Source organism: Bubalus kerabau, chromosome 6 (genome assembly GCF_029407905.1).
Source record: "Bubalus kerabau isolate K-KA32 ecotype Philippines breed swamp buffalo chromosome 6, PCC_UOA_SB_1v2, whole genome shotgun sequence".
Classification (NCBI taxonomy): Eukaryota; Metazoa; Chordata; class Mammalia; order Artiodactyla; family Bovidae; genus Bubalus; species Bubalus kerabau.
This window is the reverse complement of record NC_073629.1, coordinates 59919648-59941666: the sequence shown is the minus strand read 5'-3', so window position 1 is coordinate 59941666 and position 22019 is coordinate 59919648. Positions and strand designations below refer to the sequence as shown.

General features: G+C 36.5%; 1 protein-coding gene across 12 annotated transcripts in view; it reads right to left on the bottom strand.

Annotated features, from left to right (window-relative positions):
• Window positions 1–3043: 3043 nt before the first annotated feature.
• SSX2IP (SSX family member 2 interacting protein) overlaps window positions 3044–22019 on the bottom strand; it is a 58261-nt gene continuing 39285 nt past the window's right edge. For 9 of the 12 annotated variants that reach the window (XM_055585328.1, XM_055585335.1, XM_055585336.1 and 6 more), the window contains 10 exons: window positions 21811–21921; window positions 20094–20229; window positions 17723–17798; window positions 17464–17641; window positions 13208–13358; window positions 11622–11758; window positions 11107–11280; window positions 8102–8216; window positions 7463–7628; window positions 3044–3708 (listed from right to left, as the gene is read on the bottom strand). In XM_055585328.1, the coding sequence (XP_055441303.1) occupies window positions 3531–3708; window positions 7463–7628; window positions 8102–8216; window positions 11107–11280; window positions 11622–11758; window positions 13208–13358; window positions 17464–17641; window positions 17723–17798; window positions 20094–20229; window positions 21811–21921 (1422 nt within the window). In that variant the 3' untranslated portion in view covers window positions 3044–3530. The remainder of the gene's footprint in view (window positions 3709–7462; window positions 7629–8101; window positions 8217–11106; window positions 11281–11621; window positions 11759–13207; window positions 13359–17463; window positions 17642–17722; window positions 17799–20093; window positions 20230–21810; window positions 21922–22019) is intronic. The other 3 variants (XM_055585331.1, XM_055585332.1, XM_055585333.1) reach the window with 3 other exon arrangements.

Sequence of the window (22019 nt, the reverse complement as noted above, 5' to 3'; positions counted from 1 at the left end):
AACCAAAACACTCAAGTAAAATATTTTTATATAAATCAAATAATTTAATTAGTTCCATTCCACCTTCATCTACATCCAACCTGAAAAAAATGCATATTTAGAGAAATGACCAGGATAATCTATCTCATTATCCTTATCTACATGGCCCAAATCTTTGCATATTCTTTCTCTATTAGATAATAATACATGTTCTGTGGGCAGTAATTCTTAATGCTGCTTTGCAGGTATTTTGATTGTGGAAAACAAAACCCAACACCCAACAAAAACAAAATAATATATTAGTTACATAGTTCTTCCCATAGGAAATAACCTAAAGACTCTAACTAGAAGCTTGCCACGGCATTGTTATGAGATGGATATACAGTCCTGGAATAGAACAATCAGTCCAGGGTTATCACCAGACTAAACATCTGAACAGCATTTCCCATAGTTTACGACAATTTAGGTTTTTATAGCTGGTCTTTCACTCAACCCAGAGAGTCTCAGTGGCAGAAAGCATTAGTTGTCTTTCTCTCCCTAGTGACTGACTGGAAGGTATTAATAAGGCCTGACACAGCAGGTACTTTATTTGTTTATAAAAAGACTTTTTAAAATTAAGGATAAACACAGGGAAAAAATATATTTACTAGACTTCCATGACTCACACATATATTTTAAATACAATCTAGAAATAAGAACATGATTTACATCAGGCAACAAGGCATTCAAGACTTTTAGAACAGGGAATCACACAGGGGCTTGCTAGCTCAGTCTGCAAAACCTCTCCCTGCATCCCAGGTGTTTTCAAATGCTCCATTAGGGTGAGTCAAGACTGGATTCCAGGGTGCTTTCCTTCTCACCATGCACCATGAAATATGTTTTCCCAGAAAACCTGTTACATCACAAGCCCAAGAACAAGCCTGGTCAGCAAAGGTAGAAAAATGGAACTTTTAAGTAACGATAGTATTTTAATTATACTATGAAGGGAACAATTTGCTGTGGACTGGTCTGTGAATCTAAACATTTAATGCATTGCTTCTATAAGAAAATACCTATTTATTATGTTTAATTTTTATCTTAATTTTCTGGTAGGATTATTCTTCTAGTAAGTTTCTCATCATATACTGAAGATATAAAATTTTAAGAGTAGGAAATAAAACTTTTCTCTATTTCCTTTGCCACTTTTATGCTTTGAAAATTCAAAACGGGTATGCCAGGTCAAAACAAATAAGGCACAAAATATTTCAGATGTGCATCCTGATAAACAAGACGACCTTTAAGATGGTCAGGAGGCCTTGCAAGCAAAAGTGAACATGGCGCTCTCACGCACCATCACGGCTAAACGCAAGACGGCCACGTGGCTCAGCTACCAGTACTCTGCAAATACCTGCAGAAGGGAGGGAGCAAGACCCAGGAGGGGCTGTGTGTGGAGTCAGGAGTTATCCAGCATGGAATCTTTTCAACCTTCTGGGAAGCTCTGTGTAACCAGGAACCACTGTTGGAGCTGGAACGTAAGGCAAACTGACACTGTTAGTAAAACACACAACTTCCAGCAGATCTAGGCACACTTTTATCAAAAGCACGAGGGCCCTGCCTTTCACTTTATTGTTTCTTTCACACCTGAGAGTTCAAAGTAAGTCTCTAGGGAATTTTTCTTTTCAATAAGAGAATTCAACCAACTCCAAAATGGAAAGAAAAAACATGCTGCTTTGTAGAAATTCATCACCATGGAATGCAACATTCCCTAAAATAAGATCTACTTTAAAAATTAGAACAAGTTTCTAGCCAAGTACATCATGGAAACCCCTGAAAAAAGCACCCAATTCTTGACAAATATATCACTATTTAGAAAATTTGACTGCTTTTCTTTGATATCATTATTGCTCAGTTCAGTTCAATTCAGTTGCTCAGTCATGTCTGACTCTTTGCGAGTAGCCAAAGAATTATACCACCAGCTGTGTCTTCCCTTGGAATATGGTACTATTTCTGAAATTCTGCATAATTTCTAATATTTTAAATGGTAAAGAAAGGGCATGCACCAAGCTGAATGTAGCGAGGGACTAATTTGCTTTTGCTCAAGAGCCAGCTTTTTGAGACTGTAACTGTGGTACTTCACTAATGCCTTATAAGATACTCAGTGGTATGCTATTAGCCCTGGAAAAGCTTTCTATACAATGAGTGGGTGATAAAGTACTATTTAACACGACAAATTTTAATGGGACAGCCACAACCAGGTGAGTGAATATAAATGGTTAAAACTGCTAGAAAATGGGAAGGCAGATGGGCCTCAACTACAACCTGCAGCAAGGACTGGAGATGTGTAGGTTTCTACATGCAGAGGTAAGCAAGGGTTAGGTACCTAAAGCTTTCGGATGAAAAGCCGGGAAAGGGCTTGGGCCCACACTTATGTTATTCTTACTATAAATAATAACAACAATAACAACCATGAAGAAACATGCAATTCGTCCGGAAAATAAAACAAGTCTGTCCAGAGTATTATAGTATCTGGACTATAAAGTCTGATGATTTATGTTGTCAGATTCCCTTATTACTAAATATCTCATTGAAAAATTATTAAAGAATTACTGGCAACTATACAAAGCCTTTGCTGGTACAGGCGTTACAGTATGGGTACCCATCTGGTAAAGAAAATATCACTATCCAAACATCTTAAATATCAGTATCTTCTAACATCGAAGTATCCTAAGCCAATACTCTTAAACTGTTTTATCCAAAGGTACTCTCATCATCAAAATCAACAGTCCTTTGAAAAATTGTAATATCCTTCATATTAAAAAAATCCAATGCTGTAGAAATCTCAAAAATGGAATGTTAGTAATGTTAATTATCTAAAGAACTTGGCTTCATGGAATAGCTTTTGAGTATTTATTGCTCAGATGGGTTCAAAAAATTCTTAAACATAATGTGGCAATGGCTTTCATACATCTGTAACAGAATATCACTAATAAAAATTTATTGGCATGAAATACTATAATTATGGATGTGTAAAATCTTTAAATCTTAAAGCCTCTTAACATAATCATGTATATCTATGTACAAAACATACATAAACTTCACTTTATTTAAAACATATGAAAGAGGGAATTTCAAATCACATTAAACATAATAAATATAGAACTTGCTTTGTTAAAAATCTACAGTATACATTCAAGGAAAGGCTAAACTTCCAATGCCAACTATGTATGAGACAAAATTAAACATTTACAATAATCAGTTTCCTAAAAGTGCTATTTTTAATACCTATAATAGGAAACTCATTCTAGTGCTTTGTTTCCATCCAAACATGTATACATTCCTTTATTCACAGAACCAGATGCTTCTGTTACTAAAAATACATATCCAAAGTTTTTATAGCCTTTCAAATAGATTTAACATTTTAGCTCTTTGGGGGAGGAACAGGGAAGTCCAAACAAACAACACAGACCATCTTAAATTATTAAGAGATCACTGACTTTATAACATGCCCTGTTTCAACTCAGATGTGAAATCTGATGACCATGTTAATGAAAAAAAACTCCCTGTTCATATATCTAAGGTAAGTCATCCTTCTCTACATGAGAATTTGTGTAGGCCAAGGAGCATCCACTGTAGCAACCTTCCTGTGACCCAGGCCTTGACGACATGCTCCACTTCTGATTTGTACATTCTCTTCCAACCTGATTTGGCTTAGTTTCTTCAGTGGTGATATTCAGAATGTTGATTGAACTGCTGGGGAAAGAAAGGCAGATCTTAAGCATTATCTCCTCCTCCCTTCATACCTTAGATGTGCCTGAATGTCTAAAATCTGATTTCTCCCTTGCCCCATGCTAAACAAAAGTTTTGAGGACACACTGGTCAAGAACATACCAGTGCTTTAACATGGTCTAGTCTAATTTATCACTTTGATCTATCCACCTATTTATTTATCTGTTCAGTCTACTCTGAAGGATGCTACCCAACCAGAGCCTAAGGTAGATAGATAACATGTGAGTTTTGAAAGCTAATGTCTCCCATACCACAATGCCCTAGTCTTTTTATGCTTTCTTTCTTCACTCATCGATTTGTTCATGCACGCTTTCATCCTCCATCCATTCAGCCATGCAGATATTTAATGAGCGCCTGCAAAGTAGTTAAGAGTCCAGACCCGAACAGATGGTTTAGGTTCACAGCCCAGCTGGACCACCTAGTACATCATTTCTGGCAGTTAAGCCCTGCTGTTCTTCAGCTTCCTCAGCTGTAAAGTGGAAGTAATAACAGAACCCGTAACTCATAGGCTTGAGGTGGAAACTAAATGAGTTAACACACACTAAGCACGTGTGATGATGCTCAACTAACTTTAAGTGTCAGACAACAACAATTTAAGTGTCTGAACCCTGAAACAGCCCCTAGCTTCAGAGATACTGTCTGAGGTATGCTCTGCAACCAGCCTCAAAGCAAGGAAATTTAGTTAAATGACTGCTTACAAATCATGGGGCTGAGCCAACGAACAATACATTATCATCAACTGAATAGCTTAATTTTTTCCATAAAACTTATTTTTCCTAAATATTCATTTTTTGGTGTGACTTTGGTTAATAACTCAACCTTATAATGTGGCAATCCTTAAAAAAATTAAGTTGCTTCAATTCTAAAACTGTAAACCAAAAACACTGTCAATTTTATACTTATTTGCTTTAAAAAAAAAAAAAAGGCACGTGCTTATAAATCAGATTCAGAATCCCTGCCATCTCAGATGAGATCAGATCAATGGTGAACTCAGTTTCCTACGTAACTTAGTACGTGAGTTACTTTGCCGTTACTTTGCTGTAACGTGAGTTACAGCTGACATGTAAAATTCCACTCTACAGTGGAGGAGGAATGAGGATGTGCTATAGAAATTAGGCATAAGTACTCCTAATTATTTTGCCAAAATCTGATTACAAACCCAGATCCAAAGTGCTTTAAGAGCAGGAATCAAATACACGAAATCATTAAAAATTTCAAGGCCAATGTCAAGGTGCACAGCTTCTTGCCTGATAACTAGTCACATGACTCATATTTTATTCTCAGAGGCCAGCAACTGGAAATAGCTTAACGAAATTTTCTTAAGCTCCAAAATTCTGTTTCTATGCCACTGATACTGTTCAGTGTAGCTCTTGGGATACAAGAAACAGAAAAGCTTTTTTATAATCCATTTATGCTTACATATATTTTTATTAGCTGTTACTGAAGGTTTACAAAGGACCAAGTACTGTTTTAAGTGCTTTACATATTTTACATTTACATACATGACTGACACTGAATCTCACATGGTACCCTTACTGTAGGTACTAAATGTTGGCCTTTTTATTAAACACAGAGTCTTCAAGGAGTTATAACTAAAAATAATTATGTAAAAAAGTACAAATTTTAAATATGTAAATATAATTGAGGCAACTAGGCTACATTCTCTTTTAGGTACAGAATGTATTATAAGCATACTTCATTTTATTGCATTTCAACTTACTGTACACTTTGTTGATATTGTGTTTTTTACAAACTGAGGGTTTATGGCAATCTCGGGTTGTTTTTTAGTGATGAGGTACTTTTAAATTATGGTAGGTACACTGTTCTTTAAACACACTGCTACTGCACACTCAGTAGATAACAATACAGTGTAAACATAACTTTCATATGCACCGGGAAGCCAACAAGTTTTGAGTAACACGCTTTGTTGTGATATTCACTTTTATCGCAATGGTCTGGAGCTGAGTCTGCAACATCTCTGAGGGATGCCTGCATTTGTAAATTGTGACTAGAATGTGTATCTAAATCTATACACAGAGTTCTGACTGGTCAATTTGGGGGTTTCAATAACATTCTACACATATACTCTGAGCTTACATTATCTTTTGATTGTAAATTAAACAAACTTTAACTTCCCACATTTAACCCATCAGTCAACCCACTGGCTCTAACTGCAGAACACAGCCTAAATCTAAGCATAGTCCTATCTTCAGGTTATGACCCTAGAGTCCAGATGACCACGTCTCTCATGTCCTCTCCACTGACGTCTTCTAACTGGGTCTCCTGGCTTATGCTACTGGCTCCTACGATCTGTTTATCACATAATAAAAGGAAGTAATCTTTTTAGAACTTAGATTGTTTAAAAATCATTCTCTCACTCATAAGGTCTCTAATTGTGTTCCAATGCCTTAGAACAATCCTACTTACAAGTACAGACTAACATAGTTTACAAATGAAATCTTAAGTGCATCATAGCGGGGGAGGTGTCAAGCACAGCAGGGTTGTATACAAACATATTAGTCATCAGTTGATAACTAATGAACCTGGGTGATGGGTACACAGGGGCCCTGACCGTATTCTCTTTATATCTGTATATATTTGAACTTTTACATAAAATATTCCCTCTCACCTTCACACCACTTGGTTTTGCTCGCACAAACACACCTGTGTCCTACCTCAGGGTCCCTACACTTGCCTGGAGGGCTCATCCCCCAGTCTTTTTTTGCCCCTCCATATTTTATACTTAGAGCCCTAATCCTTTTAACAGTCAATTATAAAACAGAGTGCCTTGTCCTTTTCTAAAACTTCACATTTTTGTTTAAAAATTCTTAAATTTTGTTTCAAAACTGGGCAATTATTGGTTCAAGGGCTCTCTGGCCTCTTTGGCGCTCAGCTGCACGCGTCTGTCACTGGACGGGCCGAGTGCGCCACAGCCCCAGCTCCTGCGCTCTAGATGCCTGGCCAAGTCCGAGCGCCACCATCTCCTCCTTTAACGAAGAGGAACGAGATCATGCCACACTTTGCAACATAGCCCTTTGCTCTTTTCTGTTCTTCTCTAACTCCCTAGGAATGTTCCATCTGCTTAGTTCAAAATTAATCTTGAAATAGGCTCTAAGGTAGTGCTGATATTATACCTTAGAAAATGATTTAACAACCTAAGACCAAGGAAAATACTGAAATGCAGCAGTTAAAAGCAGTTATCTGGCTTTCCTGGGGGTGTGGAGCAACTCTGCCTGTCCTGTCACCCTTGGACACACATCCTCGTCACCAGTCAAGGGAAGGCAGCTTTTCTCAGGTCTTTGTCCTTCCACATCCATAACATGGGCATACCCCATGAGACGCTTAAAGAGGTACTCTACAGAAACTATCAGTGCAATATCCTTCTATTCAATACAATTAAAATATTAAGTAACTCCTGAAATAAGATCGTACGTTAAGTTGTATTTTACCCATGAAATAAAAAGAATCACATATATATATGACTCCGCTCCCAGAAGACAGGGACCAGAGCTACCTTGCTCACTACTGTATTCCCCACACTAACAGGCATCTCTATGTAATGGATACCCAATAAGTACGTGTACAATGAATGAGTCAGTCTACTCGGTTCCTCTTCGGAGCCTTTACTATTGCTCATCCTAGACAGGCCAACTCTTCCTTCACAACGCCTCTCTAGCACTGTAACAAGTGTGCGAGGAGATCACCTACAGGCCCGTACCTATGTTCAGATGCACAAGAACGTGTCTGGCAAAAGTCTGAAGTAGAAGGAGAAGCAGGAAGAGACTTAGTCAGTTTAGACGTGCAAACTGGAGACCCGCTAGGCACACCGTGAGGCTTCTTTTGCCGTGACCTCGAGTGTAATGTAGGGGTGTCCCGATCAGAACCTGTTAAAAAAAAAAGACGAAAAAGAAGGAAGTAAAAAAGGCAGTACATATGAGGAAGCATTAGTAATAAATACAGTGAAGGTAATCAACTAGGATCCTAGACTAGGTTCATTTGCAGCTCGAAGGGAGGCGTGAGAACAAGTTAATCTGAGCATCTTCTGTACGTATGAGTGTAGTCTACCTAATCTGGTGATCTTTGCTATGTTCAATCCACAAACATTTAGGAGGATCTAGTTTAAAAAATATTTCTAGATTGTGGATTTTCAAAACTTGACATTACACTCACAAAAGTTGTTTTGGGTATGCAAAGTCCTCCTGTCATTTCTATTTTGGTTACAGTAAATTAAAATATCAAAGTTGACTTTTATTCCAATTAGAGAGTTCTTACTGGTGACTGCTGAAGTTATATATTAGTAACCTACAGTACTTTATTTACATGTATTTTCAGATTAAAAAGCTTACGAAGTACTCACTTCCTGAGAAGGCACTGAAAAGTTTCACATTTTCTGAGTTCTGGTGGTCAAACGTAGTCATATTTAAAAACTGTTGCTTTAACCAACTGGCTCTTTCTTCTTCAAATGCCTTTCTCTACCGTAACAAGCAAACCAAAGAAACACTGATCAATATTTCAACATTCACACAGTTGCCATTTCACACGGTTTCTTAGGTATTTGTGCTTGCTCTCTGACCATCTCTATATATTAAGTCAAAGGAATTAACCCGAGAAAACTAAATTTCATTTAAGAAAGCTGTTAAAAATAAAAATTCACCTGTTTCTCCTGACAAGTCAACTACTATTTTCACATCAATTCTGAATAAATTCAAGAGTATATAGCACAGAAAAATAAGCACATTAGCATAACTTTAAACATACAGAATATCAGCATAACTTGTGAACATACAAAATATGGTAAATATAAGATTACAAGCAACAGAAAAAAACCCCATTGTAAACGAATCACTTGGAAAAAAAAAAGGCTTCATTGAGCACCGCTCTCTTCAAGCCACGTCCCAGTGCCTAGCAGCCATCATCACTTGACCACAAGAGGGCGTATGTCAAACCTCCCCTTTCTGAATAGGGGATGGATCCTAAATTCTCCCTCACCTCTCAGGTCTCTGTTTCAGGTAGATGCTCAAGCAGAGAATGGGGAGTGGTATGCAAAGTAACAAGAGTATCTCTTGGACTGGCACGGACAGAGGTGAGGGATATGAGCTCAGAAACAGAGGTGATCCCATAAGACGGGAGAAAATGCTGGCACAAACTATTTCCTGAGGAAGATAACAGCTATAGATAACATAGAATTTCATAATAAGGAGGAAGGCCATGTCAGCTACTTAAGATAACATACAGTATTTCATTCATAAACATTAATACAAAATCATGGATCACCAAATATTTGAAGAAAAATAATAGCATAAAAGAAAAATGCCAGGAGAAATAAAGAGAACTGGCCATGGGTAAAGAAAGTTCAAGGCAAGTTTCTTTAAGATAACACAAATTATCAGACAGGTTTACAAACATCTGTAAAATATAATGCTAGACACAAAACAAAAAATACACTATAAAACTTAAAAGATAAATTGTGAAGCAAAAACTCAGTGGATGAAGTGAAAAATCAAACTGACCTTGCTGAATACCAGGTTGGTGATGCACAAGATAAAAAAAGAAAATATTCCCGAATTCGGAACATAAAGTCAATCTATAGATGTAGTCAGAAGGCCAAATGTTTGTCTAGCAGAAGTTCCAGAATGCAAGAGAAGTCAGAGAAGGAAAAAATACAGAATTGAAGAAAATATCCCTAAACTGAAGAAATATAGCATCTTCAAGTTAAAAGGAGCTACCCAGACCTACCCTGGTAAAATTTCAGAACTCTTAGTTTAAGAACATAAAATTCCAAAAGCTTCCAGAGGGGGAAAAACACAGCACAGCTGTCTAAAATTAACGCAGGGTATATTATAACCAGGCTGCTCATGAGCAAAATCAGACAATGGAAGAATCAGGATAACTCACAGTTTTGAAAGGAAAAGTTGGAAAACAATTCTATATCCAGGCAAACCAATCAAGTATGAATATATTTTTGGATAGTCCAGAATTCAGAGTATTTTTCACTCACACACACTTATGAAAAAATTACTCAAGAAGGTAACACAACAGATTGAAAAAGGAACCCAAGAAAGAGAATATGAGACAGAAGTTGAATCTCATTCAGAAATCATAAAGAAAGCGCACACAAAAAAGTCAAAGAATTTACTACAGATTCTCTTCTGTGTGACAGTCTTAACAACAAAGAATACTACACAGAAGTGTCCAAACATATTACCTGGCTATAGAATGAGTATTTATATAATCACAATGTTATAAATGTTCTTTCTGGTTTTCAATTCTTAAATCTCAATCTTGGACAAAGTACTTACACTTGAATTCGTATCAAAAATCAGAACATAAATGTGGGAACACCTGACAGTGAAAAATAGCATTACGGACAAAAACGGGAGTGGAGGGTAAGAGCAGTAAAACAAGGGTAACTACAAGGACGCCCTTATCTTCCATTTCAGGGATAAAGCTATCCTGTCTAACGGTGAGCAAACATGAAATGGAAGCATTAAACAAATTAAAGTAAAAAAATCAACCAGGACAACCAGTTCTTTAAAAATTAGCTTAAACAAGTAACAATATTATGAAGAAATCATATGTATATGAGAAATAGTTGTAGATGGGAGGTATGGTAAGGGTACTAAACTCCTTGTGTTTCATAGTGGGGAATCAATAGGCTGACTGTAAGAAAAAAGGCTGAATTTTATTCAAGGTAAAATAGTTTTTCCCAGAAGAATCATAAACCTTCAATAGTGGTACCTCTGAGGAATGAAATTGTGAGAAGAATGAAGGATACTTTCACACCTTGTAGCTTTTTGGAATGAGTTTCTTTTTTTAAATCATGTCCAGACATTACTTCTCTAATTTTTGATAGGGAAATAATGCATGTAATACACTACTAAATAAAAAAGCAAGCTGTTGAAGTGCACACACACACACACACACATAGTTCATCCCTGGGTAAGACAATGGCGAGAGAGACTTTCATGCATACTGTACTCTCCTTTCCCTTAAAAAAAAAAAACCCAAGACACTCTCTCGGTTGAACTCTCTTGACTTTACATGTACTAACAGCGGAGAGATGACAGATGCCCGAAAGAAATCTCTTGTGTGAAGCTAAACTTTTAACAGTAGAAAGCTACCCAAAAGGCATGACAAATGCCTAGTTTTTCCAATATAAAAATTTTTTTCGATTCCCAAATCTGAAGGCAAAATGATATACCTCTATGATAGCTTCCATTTCAAGCTATTTTGTGAAATCACTGGTAAAATACTTAAGGAAATGTACAGCAAAGAAACAAAAATCAGAAGTTCAATGCATTCTAGTGAGGCTTCTCCAGGACCTTCAAACATTCTACAAGGAAGGCCAATTGCTTAAAATACCTCCAATCCTAGGCGAATAGCTGCTTCTGTAAAGCTTCGTCTTTCCTTCTCGAAATTCTTTTTCTGCTCTTTAAACAGGGACCATTCTTCTTTGAGGCGCTCCTTTTCTTCCAACAAGTAACAGTCTCGTAGCAGCGAAGTGGTGTCGTCATCACATGCAGTAGCGAGCTGCTGCTATTAAAGTTTAAATCATAGTAAGTTCCAGAAGGTCCCTGCAACACTCCAACAAGTTGAAATGAAAGCAAGGGAAAAAAGCAGGCCAAACTTCAGGAGAAGGAGAGAGATGATAAAGAATCAGAAAGTCAATGGAAATGAGGAGCCTCATTTCCCAAATGCTTCTACTCTAAAAGGCAAAGCATCGACTTAACGATGCTTTGTGGTCTACCTGCTAGCAAGCAGAGAACTTAGGCTGTAAAACATATCTTACGAAATAAAGGAGTAAAAATCTAGTAAGATTCAATAAAATTCTGACCCTTCACAGGGGAGAACAACTTTAAAAGGTGTCTTGCATTTACCTGTAAAAGTTGCTGCTGAGTTTTAATCATCTCTTTACACTGCTGAATTTCTAATTCGAGTTTTTCAGTTTCTTGTTCATGGTCTTGTCGTGAGATTACATCTTCATCGTTAAAACCTTCTAAGTGTACCTTTGAAACTAACACAAAACCAATAATTTGACATAAACCTTACAGTCTCCATTTTAGTTTATGGCATTTGGGGACATATATTTAAAAATCAAGAAATAAATTTAAAAATCAGAAAGGTTTTCCCTTTCTGGAATCTCAAAGGTTTTCCAAAAGGTAGTTATTTCCTTTGTCCTTTAAAAATTCCACTAGCTATAATAAAATAGAATAAAAGGTATATTATTTTAACACTAAAAAATTTTTAAAAGTAAGCAGCTGTAATGAGTTCGTGGTAACTACAAATTCATGCTATTTCTGGACTAAATGATATCCTTACTTACAAAGTTCTATTTCCAACATTTAACTTGTAATTTGTATTTATTCAAGATCATGTCCTAATTAGAAATGTAAACCTATGTTCCCAGAAAAATTAACATTCATAAACTATACTCTTTTGACACTTCCTCAAAGATCAGTGCAAGATTACAAATCTTGCTGTTATTAAATTTGACAAATATCAGGTCCAAAAATACTTGCTATTTACTAATAGACAGTGATAACTGAAATCAACAAAATCTCATGTAAATTAATTTTGATATTCTAATTGTTCAGACTTCACTTTTTAAGACAATTAGCACTGAGATTGTCATTTCTGACCATTTAGAATAAATTTTCTTTAAGTAGATTGCATTTACTTAACAGAAGTCTTAATTTTCTTGATTTAAAAACATGCAAACTTGAACAAATATAAAATATTAAGGATATACTCATCAACATCAATCTACTATGTATCTATAATGACAGGAAGTGGTTATCTAAAAATAATACACTGTTGAGTGAAAAAAGAACAGTGTAGAAAAAAACAAGTAATATTCAATTTATGGTTTGTAGATATTTAAAATAAGTATTTTGCTAATGCAGAAAGGTCTAGAAAGGTATGCACAAAGCTGTTACGTGTTACACATAGGGAACAGAGACCTGACTATTCTCTTGGGTTAGCCAAAAAGTTTATTCGGATTTTTCCATAAGATCTTCAAAGCTGAATGAACTTTTTGGCCAACCCAATACCTTATATACTTCCTGATATTTTGCATCAAATGTCTATTATTTTGAAAACAATTTAAAAATGAATTATTCACAACCTAAGAATATGCAAGTATCTAGGAATAATAAGAAAAAGGTTTATATTTATACTATAAATTATGATTAATATTTCCTGATTACCAAGATACAGTAAGAGACTCAGTTTACTTTATTCAACTGTCTTCTGCACTCGGAATGGATGGACATAAGATGTCCTTTTTTGAGAGATTCTGAGAGCAAAGCATATTTTCTCAAACTGCACATCTGGAAGTAGCAGAATTTTGCTTTTCAAATTGCCAGGCTAAGCTAAGGACTTTAGTCTGAGCCCATAACATGACTTTCCAAGTCAGCTTCCTGAGCGTCACAGCTTACTCTATGTGCATTCAGGTGGTACTTACCTTGGTTATCAAGTTTTTCTACGTGACTTTTCAAAATTCTCCACTGTTTTCTGATGCTATTGGTAAGCTGCTCTCTGACAGTCTCACAGGAAAGGTCCCATATACTCTCTCTACTCAGTTCCCCAGCATCCTCTTCAACATCAGAAATAACCTACAAGTGGCCAGAGATGAGAGGAAAGACCAATATCTTAAAAATGATCTGAGACACTCAGACAAAAATCATCAGACTGACGGTCAGAGACGCGTATCAACACCATTTCTATGTTGTATGTGCAACATAAATGACGTAGTTCTTAACATAAATGTCTTGAGAAAAAATAATTAATACTGGAGATAGAAATTCCCCAATTCAGGTCTCTTTAAACCTGAATTTGAAGCCAAATATAGTTAGTGACAAAGGCATGCGGCTGTTTGAGGAAGAGCCTCAGAACCTATCTCATGTTGTGTGAGGTGTTTTCACATGTCAATTGGTCCTCAACTCATGTTAACATGTGAGGAAACTGAGGCTTAGAGAAGTAGACTGGCTATCCCGATGTCACACAGCTCTAATCCAACCTGCTTCCAATTTTGGCTGTTCAGACAACTAAAACTGTGAAAAAAATCTCCAAAGTAAAAGCAACTATTAATCCTATTTTTCTCAAATACTTTTAAAAATGAAATTGGAAATATTTTTCTCTGTATTCTACCAGGACATGATATCACTGTAAAATGCAGCAACCTTTACTGATATGATCAAATAGAATCAAAGCAGGAGAAAGAACACTGGGAAGCAATACTAAATGTATACATGTCATAATAACCTGCATCTACATAAAATGGTCCTAATTTGTTATTAACATTCAGGAAAGTAGATATATATACTTAACTAATTTGAACAATAAATATCTTGTTGGAGGAAAAAAGAAGAAAAGAGAAGATAAAAACAAAGAAGAGCTGATTAGACTGTTCCCACATGCAGACAGCAGAAGTGAGGTAATGACGGAGTCTAAAGAACCGTATCAATATCTGAAGTCAGCAATGGACTGACAGAGGTCAGGGTCTCCCAGGGGGCACAAATGAGGGGAAAGCCCAGGGTATGGCTCACTATGACTCTGGTTCTTGCCGATCAACACTCTGGAGCAAGCTGACAATAATTTTTCCAAGGAGCTACACCATCTCCGCTATACATTTCAAGGAATACCAGAACACTACAAATTCATTATTAAAATTAATAATTGCCAGATTGAGTGTAAAACCATTAAATGAAGATTAAAAACACGCTTAGCAAAAAAAAAAAAAAAAAAAAAAAAATCACCACACTTAACTTGAATTTTGGGTATATATTTTGGCTACAATTAAGTCAGCAAAATAAAAAAATGAAAACTTGGATGCTAACTAGGCATTTCAAAGTTAGATTTTACTAATGAACCAAAATCTTTCCTTACAAGTAAGAAATAGCTGAATTACTTTTAGGAGAAAGTGGATCTAGAGAAAGATCTTCTAAAAATAAGAAATACACTTCAGAGATTATTGTTTCTCCAAACTTCAGCATTTGAATTATGAAAAACTATACAGGATACTATCATTTGTATTAAAGTTTTAAATAAATTTAATTTAAAAGATACTTGCTCCTTGGAAGAAAAGCAATGACAAACCTAGACAGCGTATGAAAAAGCAGAGAGACATTACTTTGCTGACAAAGGTCCATCCAGTCAAAGCTATGGTCTGGTAGTCATGTATGGATGTGAGAGTTGGACCATAAAGGAGGCTGAACGACAAAGAATTGATGCAAAGAACTGCTGTGTGTTCGAGAAGACTCCTGAGAGTCCCTTGGACTACAAAGAGATCAAACCGGTCAATCCTAAAGAAAATCAATCCTGAATATTCATTGGAAGGACTGATGTTGAAACTGAAGCTTCAATACTTTGGCCACCTGATGGCAAGAACTGACTCATTAGAAAATACCCTGATGCTAGGAAAGATAGAAGGCCGGAGGAGACAGGAATGACAGAGGATGAGATGGTTGGATGGCATCACTGACTTGAGAGACCTGAGTTTGAGCAGGCTCTGAGAGATGGTGAAGGACAGGGAAGCCTTATATGCTGCAGTCCATGGGGTCACAAAGAGTCGGACACAACTGAGTGACTGAACAATAACAACAACTATAATTTCAGAAAGACCTCCTTCACTTACCACCTACTTTTGCTGACTAAAAGTTGGTAGAGAGGTGAGGAAAGGCTGGGCCCAAAACTGAAAAACTAGAGGAGTTATAGAAACGATGCCAACCCTGGCAAAGTGTTAGTGAGTTATGAACTGACCCAAAGTGATGGAAAACCTTTCATAGAAAAGGTTAATTAAGGGAATATAAGATGTCAACATCAAGCAGATCTCAAATTGCAGAGTCTAAAAGAACATTCGGGTTCTTCTTTAAAGAAGAAAAAAAAAAGGTAGAAATGAGCTTATCAGTTGGACTGATTTTTGATACTAAAAAATAACCCTCAGATACAGGATAAAAAGGGGCTTCTTAGGTGGTGCTAGTGGTAAAGAACCCGCCTGCCAATGCAGCAAATGTTAAGAGACATGGGTTTGATCCCTGGGTCAGGAAGATCCCCTGGAGGGAAAGCACAGCAACCCACTCCAGTATTCTTGCCTGGAAAACTCCATGGACAGGGGAGACTGGGGGGCTACAGTCCATGGGATCACAAAGAGTTGGACACAACTGAAGCAACTTAGCATGGCTCAGCACATGTTAAAAACAAGTTTGGTGACTTACTGGTAATTAGCACTTTCCATCAAAATCGTCATTTTCACATTTTAGTTACTAATGTGAACTTGCCTGAATTTAAATGTCTATGCAAAGAACTAAGTTTAAAAAACTTTTCACCAACATGTGACTTGTTTTTTTCAGACCTCTACACATTAGGCCCTTATCAAATGATTTCCCTAGGCATTCTATCTCAAAAATAGTGACTTTCAAACGTGACTTTCTGTGATGCCTTCCATAGTTGTTTGGTTTATACACTGTACCACCCTGCTGCTGCTGCTGCTGCTAAGTCGCTTCAGTCGTGTCTGACTCTGTGCGACCCCATAGACGGCAGCCCACCAGGCTCCCCCATCCCTGGGATTCTCCAGGCAAGAACACTGGAGTGGGTTGCCATTTCCTTCTCCAATGCATGAAAGTGAAAAGTGAAAGTGAAGTCGCTCAGTCGTGTCTGACTCTTAGCAACCCCATGGACCGCAGCCTACCAGGCTCCTCCGTCCATGGGATTCTCCAGGCAAGAGTACTGGAGTGGGTTGCCACTATGTACCTGTTAATGTGTATAATAATCACTTCTCTATACACCCATCTCTCTCAAAAAGAGCTTCTTGCAGGATGCAATGGTCTGAATACTTGTGTTCTCTCAAAACTCGTATGTTGAAATCCTAACCCCACAGCATTAACAAGTGGGTGATCTTAAGTGATTAGATCATGAAGGTATAGCCTTCATAAATGGGCCCCCCATGAGTTCTCTCACCTCTTCCCACCAGATGAAGACAAAAGTCAGCAATCCAACCAGGAAAAGGGCCCTCACGGACACCCACTCTGTGGGCATCCAGAAATTACATTTCCAGCCTCCAGAATTGTGAGAAAACTTTCTGTTGTTTATAGGCCAACCAGTCTATGGTACTTTGCTTTAGCAGCCTGAACTAAGACAAAGGAAACAGTCAAAATCTTCTAAGCTTTTTTCTTTCCAGGGATTAGAACACATAACGGACATTCAATAAATTCATGGACTAAGTGATCATTTGGTTCCCAAAGTTAATAAGAGTTTCACTCTCTGAAAAGTAAAGCCTGCTGAGGTTACTGAAAACCAAAGCTACTTAAAAGACACTTGGCACAATGCTTAGAAGCAGGAGCTGTGGAATGAGTGAGAAAGGCTTGGATTCAAATTCTAGTTTTATCATATGTTGACACTGAACTGGCTTTTGTGCCTCAGTTTCCTCACCTATAAAAACAGGGACAATTACAATACCAAAGCCATCAAATGACTGTAAGACACAAGTGAGACAATGCTTATGAAGTGCTTTTCAGGGTGCGTGGCACAGATTGAGTCCCCAGAAAATCATTTCCATCATTTCCCAGGGTGTGTCAGGAAACAGAGGGGACATTTTTGGGGGTTGTCAGAGTGACTGGGGGTAGCACAGCAGTCCAAAATATCAACAGTGACCTATGTACTGTTTTACTTGTTCTAATGAGCAATCTGAAGACTGTATTAAGAGAGGAAAGAGCCACTTACAGTTCCTGTACTATCATCTGCTCTTTCTCTAGGTTTCTGCTTTTGGGGAGAAAGAAGAGAAATCATTTCCTTTTTCATTTGCTGAAGAACCTTCTTAAGTTCAGCATTTTCCATTAGGATTTGTTTCTGACGATATTCATAATCATTCAAGAGAATTTTATACATTTCATCTTCATTCCTGAGAAAGAAACTGACAGTATGAAAACGCAGTAGAGAAAGGGAAGTCTGGTGAAACGTGTCAGTTTCGATCGTGCTTTACCTGGCTTCGGTTTTACCCGTCCTCCAGGAGCCTCTTTTCCCATCAGCTCTCCCCACGTAATTTAAAACTTCCATAGCTACAAACATGAACACAAAGAACAAAACCAATGCTTACATTACATGTTCAAGTGTTTAAAACCCTAACACTCTATATGCATGAGGGACATAAGTTAACCTGGTACACAGATTAGGATTTGGGCTCAAACAGCCCAGAGTTTAAGTTTCAATTCCATCACTCATAAACATCTTGGCAAGTTATTTAACTGCTAAGCCTGTTTCTTCATCAATGGGGTAGTAATAATGAAAGTACCTAAGAGCTGTTGTGAAGATTGAAAGATATGTTAAAATACTTAACACAGTAAGTACTTACTAAGCGTTATCATTATTAAATTTTATCATCAGGGTTGACAAACTATGGCCTGTAGGCAACTGCCTGATTTTTTTTAATTAAATTTTTATTAGAACATAGCCTCACCATTTGTTTATATATCTTCTATAGCTACTTTTGCACTACAATGGCAGAGTGACAAAAGACCACAGAACCCACAAACGTCAAAGTATTTACTATGTGGACCTCTACAGAAAAAGCCTGCCATGCCCTGTATCTTGACCACCACTGACATCATCATCAAAGGAGTCAAGGCTCCTAACAGTATTAATATGTCTTCTGTCCCAGGTGGAGATGAAAGCAGTTGATATAAAAAGGAGTAAGATGAGAGTAAGTATTGTAATTTTAGAGCTGATTAAGAAATCATTACAGAATGGTCACTTCCAGTTGGGCTTGGAACAAGAAAAGAACTAGATACCCATAATAAAATGGCTATCCTACAGAGTTAAATATTTAATAAACTTCTCTGTTACATTTTATACTTCTAGTATTTCATCCTGCTCTTTATTTCTTTCATGAATAAGAGGTTAACCGATCTTAAAAAGCATTAAGTGTCCAAACTGATGAGCTTAAGATTTATAATCTCAGAATACATAGGTTTCTAACCTTGTCTTAATTGCTAATTATTACACTTTCATTTTCAATTAATTTTAAACTAAAATGTTCAAATAACTGTAACACTGCTCCTGTACTGAATGACAGTCACACAGTCACCACTGAGCCGCTTGCTGGTAACAGGCTTAGCCACCATGTGACAGCTTGAAACATCTGCTCATCAGCTGTTGTATGCAAGTCCAAGTTCAGAATAATGTATAATGTGGGTTAGATGACAGTGTATAGTCCACTGGAAACCACTCTTCAATAAATCAATGCACAGATTTCCTGTTCCCTGAATCTTGGCAGGCCTGCATAACTTTATCTGTGTGGCTCTACTTTTGTGTGTCTGCAGTTCTATTTTTTTGAAGTATAGTTTATTTACAACGTCGTGCTAATTTCTGCTGTATAGCTAAGTGACTCAGTTATACACACATATACATTCTTTTCTGTATTCTTTTCCACTATGGTTTACCCCAGGAGATTGCATATAAACTGTGCTCTACAGTAGGATCTTCTTGTTTACCCATTCTAAATGTAATAGTTTGCATCTACTAACCCCACATTTCCAGTCCATCCCTCTCCTTCCCACCCTTCCCCTTGGCAACCAGAAGTCTGTTTTCTATGTCTGTGAGCCTGTTTCTGTTTTATAGATAGGTTCATTTGTCCCATATTTTAGATTCCACATATAAGTGATATCATATGGTATTTGTCTTCCTCTTTCTGACTTACTTCACTTAGAATGATAATCTTTAGTTGTATCCATGTTGCTGCAAATGGCATTCTTTTCTATGGCTGAGTAGTGCAGTTCTATTTTTTAATCTACACTATTTACCTTTTGAAAGCATGCATAAACAGATGAAGTGGTAAATTAGAGTTTCAAAAGAATAATAGAAAAAAGTATATTTTAACAAACTTTAATTTTCACTGTCAAACTGTACTTCAAAGATGCACAGGTAAAGTAACTGAAAAGAACTCCAAGTGACATGAATGATTTGGCCTGATGAACAATTTTATGAAATTAACCAAAAAAAATCACACTTTTGAGACTCAGGAACTGATCCTAATTTTAATATTATCACAGTTCTTTGCTACGAAAGATTAGTGTGTCCTCTGGCTTAGCTTTCTTCTGTGGATTAATCCTACATCTGTCATGTTAAAAAAAAATACATGCAATTCTTATATGCAACTAAAGTAGCAAAGCAAAATCACTATTTTTCAAGTAACCAGTTGTCTCAATTTCTAGTTCATATGGATATATACCATCTACAATGAATTATGTAAAGAATGAAAATGACACTTCAGGAATTACTGAGCTTAATCCCTCTACATTTCTTAGCATAATACTAATTTATTTCCCTTTGTTTTATCTTAGCCAGCTGCTTTTTACCAATTTTTTTATCCTTCTTGTTCATAACAAGTTGATGTAAACGTTCCTTTAGTTTATTATATTCACGCTCTTTTCTCTTCATATCATGATTATATTGAGTAGCTCGACTTGCAATGATATTTTGTAATTTCTGCACCTAAAAAAAAAAGCATTTCCTATTAAATGAATCCCTTTTGGATTGGTAAACTCGGTTAAAATTTACAAATTCAAGAGAGAGAAATCATCCTAGAATTCAGCTCCTCATAGAATAGTTTAAAAATTATAGGATTATTCTTCCTTCTCTATAACCACTGGAAACCACTCTTTAAAACATCATTAAATAAAGCATATAAAGTGTTTATTTTTTAATTCTGAAATTTCCAAAGCTTCTAACTCTCTAAATTATCTTCTACTCCTTTCACCCTAGATATATAGATTCTGATCATTTAGAAACCACAAACTTTTATGGAAGTATTAATGTGATTAAAGCTTCATTTGAAACAAGTAGATCATTTGTAAGGACTTCCTTTTACCACTGACTTGAATCATTTTATTCTTTCTCAATCTGTGACAAGCCCAATTAGTCATAGCATGTGGCAACAGATAAACAGGTTTGTTTTTCTCTGATCAAAAACAGTTCTGAAATTAGAGTGAGACAAACAGCAGACAGAATCTGGTTCAGACATTTGCTAAGTACATATTACATGCCAAGCACTACTGGTCAATGTTTGTATCTGCTATGACTGTTTAGGCAGCCCTGGATGGGAAGTAAGTTCTACAAAGACATTCGTTATCTCTGCTAGAGATGATCATGTTTAACTTAGTCTTTACTAAAGAAGAACAACAGTCAAACCATTTCAAGTATAATCAACAGATTAAGTCAAAATTTTCCATGAAATAACTCAAGGAAAAGTATACATAACCTTGTGGTTTAGGTAAGATACTTCATTACTCACTTACTAAATATACTACTACATAATCAAACACGGCAAAACAAACCTGTCTAAATCACTATAAGGTTCTTCAAGAAATATGCTCCCTTAAAAGTCTAATTATCATCAAAGCAACATATACAACACTGAAAATGGTCTGCTTTTACAGTGATCACGTGGTCAGAAATCAAACCACAGAGCAGTAAAAACCTAGTGATTTATTCTTATATAAATTCAGATAATTTCAAATGCATTATTAGTTCTATAGGTCCAAATACCAAGTAATCAATAAAGCAAAAATGAGATTAGAATTATAATGTCTTCAGCCTAGAAATCAGATTTTTAATGTGAATTGCTTTTTTCAAACAGTAACTCGTGTGTTCATTTAGACAAATAATTGTCTCATTAGATGGACAATGTCAATATTTCAGATAGTTCAGGAAGAAGCATTCAAGTAAAGGTATGACAGAGAATAAAAGATCTGCATTTAAAGCACGCTTGTGTCTGACAAAAAGTGGCTGTGCGTGTTGAGTCCAGGATGGACGGTATAGAACACTGGACGTCACGAGCTGTGCACTGACATACTAAGCCAGATAAACCCCTAAGGGAGAGGGAGCTGGAGAAGGTTCCTGACCTCTGAGTATGATACAACACTATATACACAGAGGTCTGCCATACCAATTTGACACAGGATGAATCAACGGTTCTTTCTTGTTATAAAGTTAAGTGACCGTTACGGTCACCTCAAATTACAAACAACAACAAAAAATTCACTTAAACTTTATCTGCAACAACTGACAACTCACCTCATCTTTCTCATTTTTCAGTAGCTGATGCAAATTCCTATTCTTGCATTGTAATTGTCTGTCTCTTTCCTGAAGACCAATCATTTCTCTCCTGGAGGTTTCCAGCTGTTCCTAAAACATTCGTATGCAATTTTGACTAAAATTAACATTGGATTCAGAGCAACTGAATCCTTAAAAGATTAGTAAAAACAAGTTACATGTACTAGGAT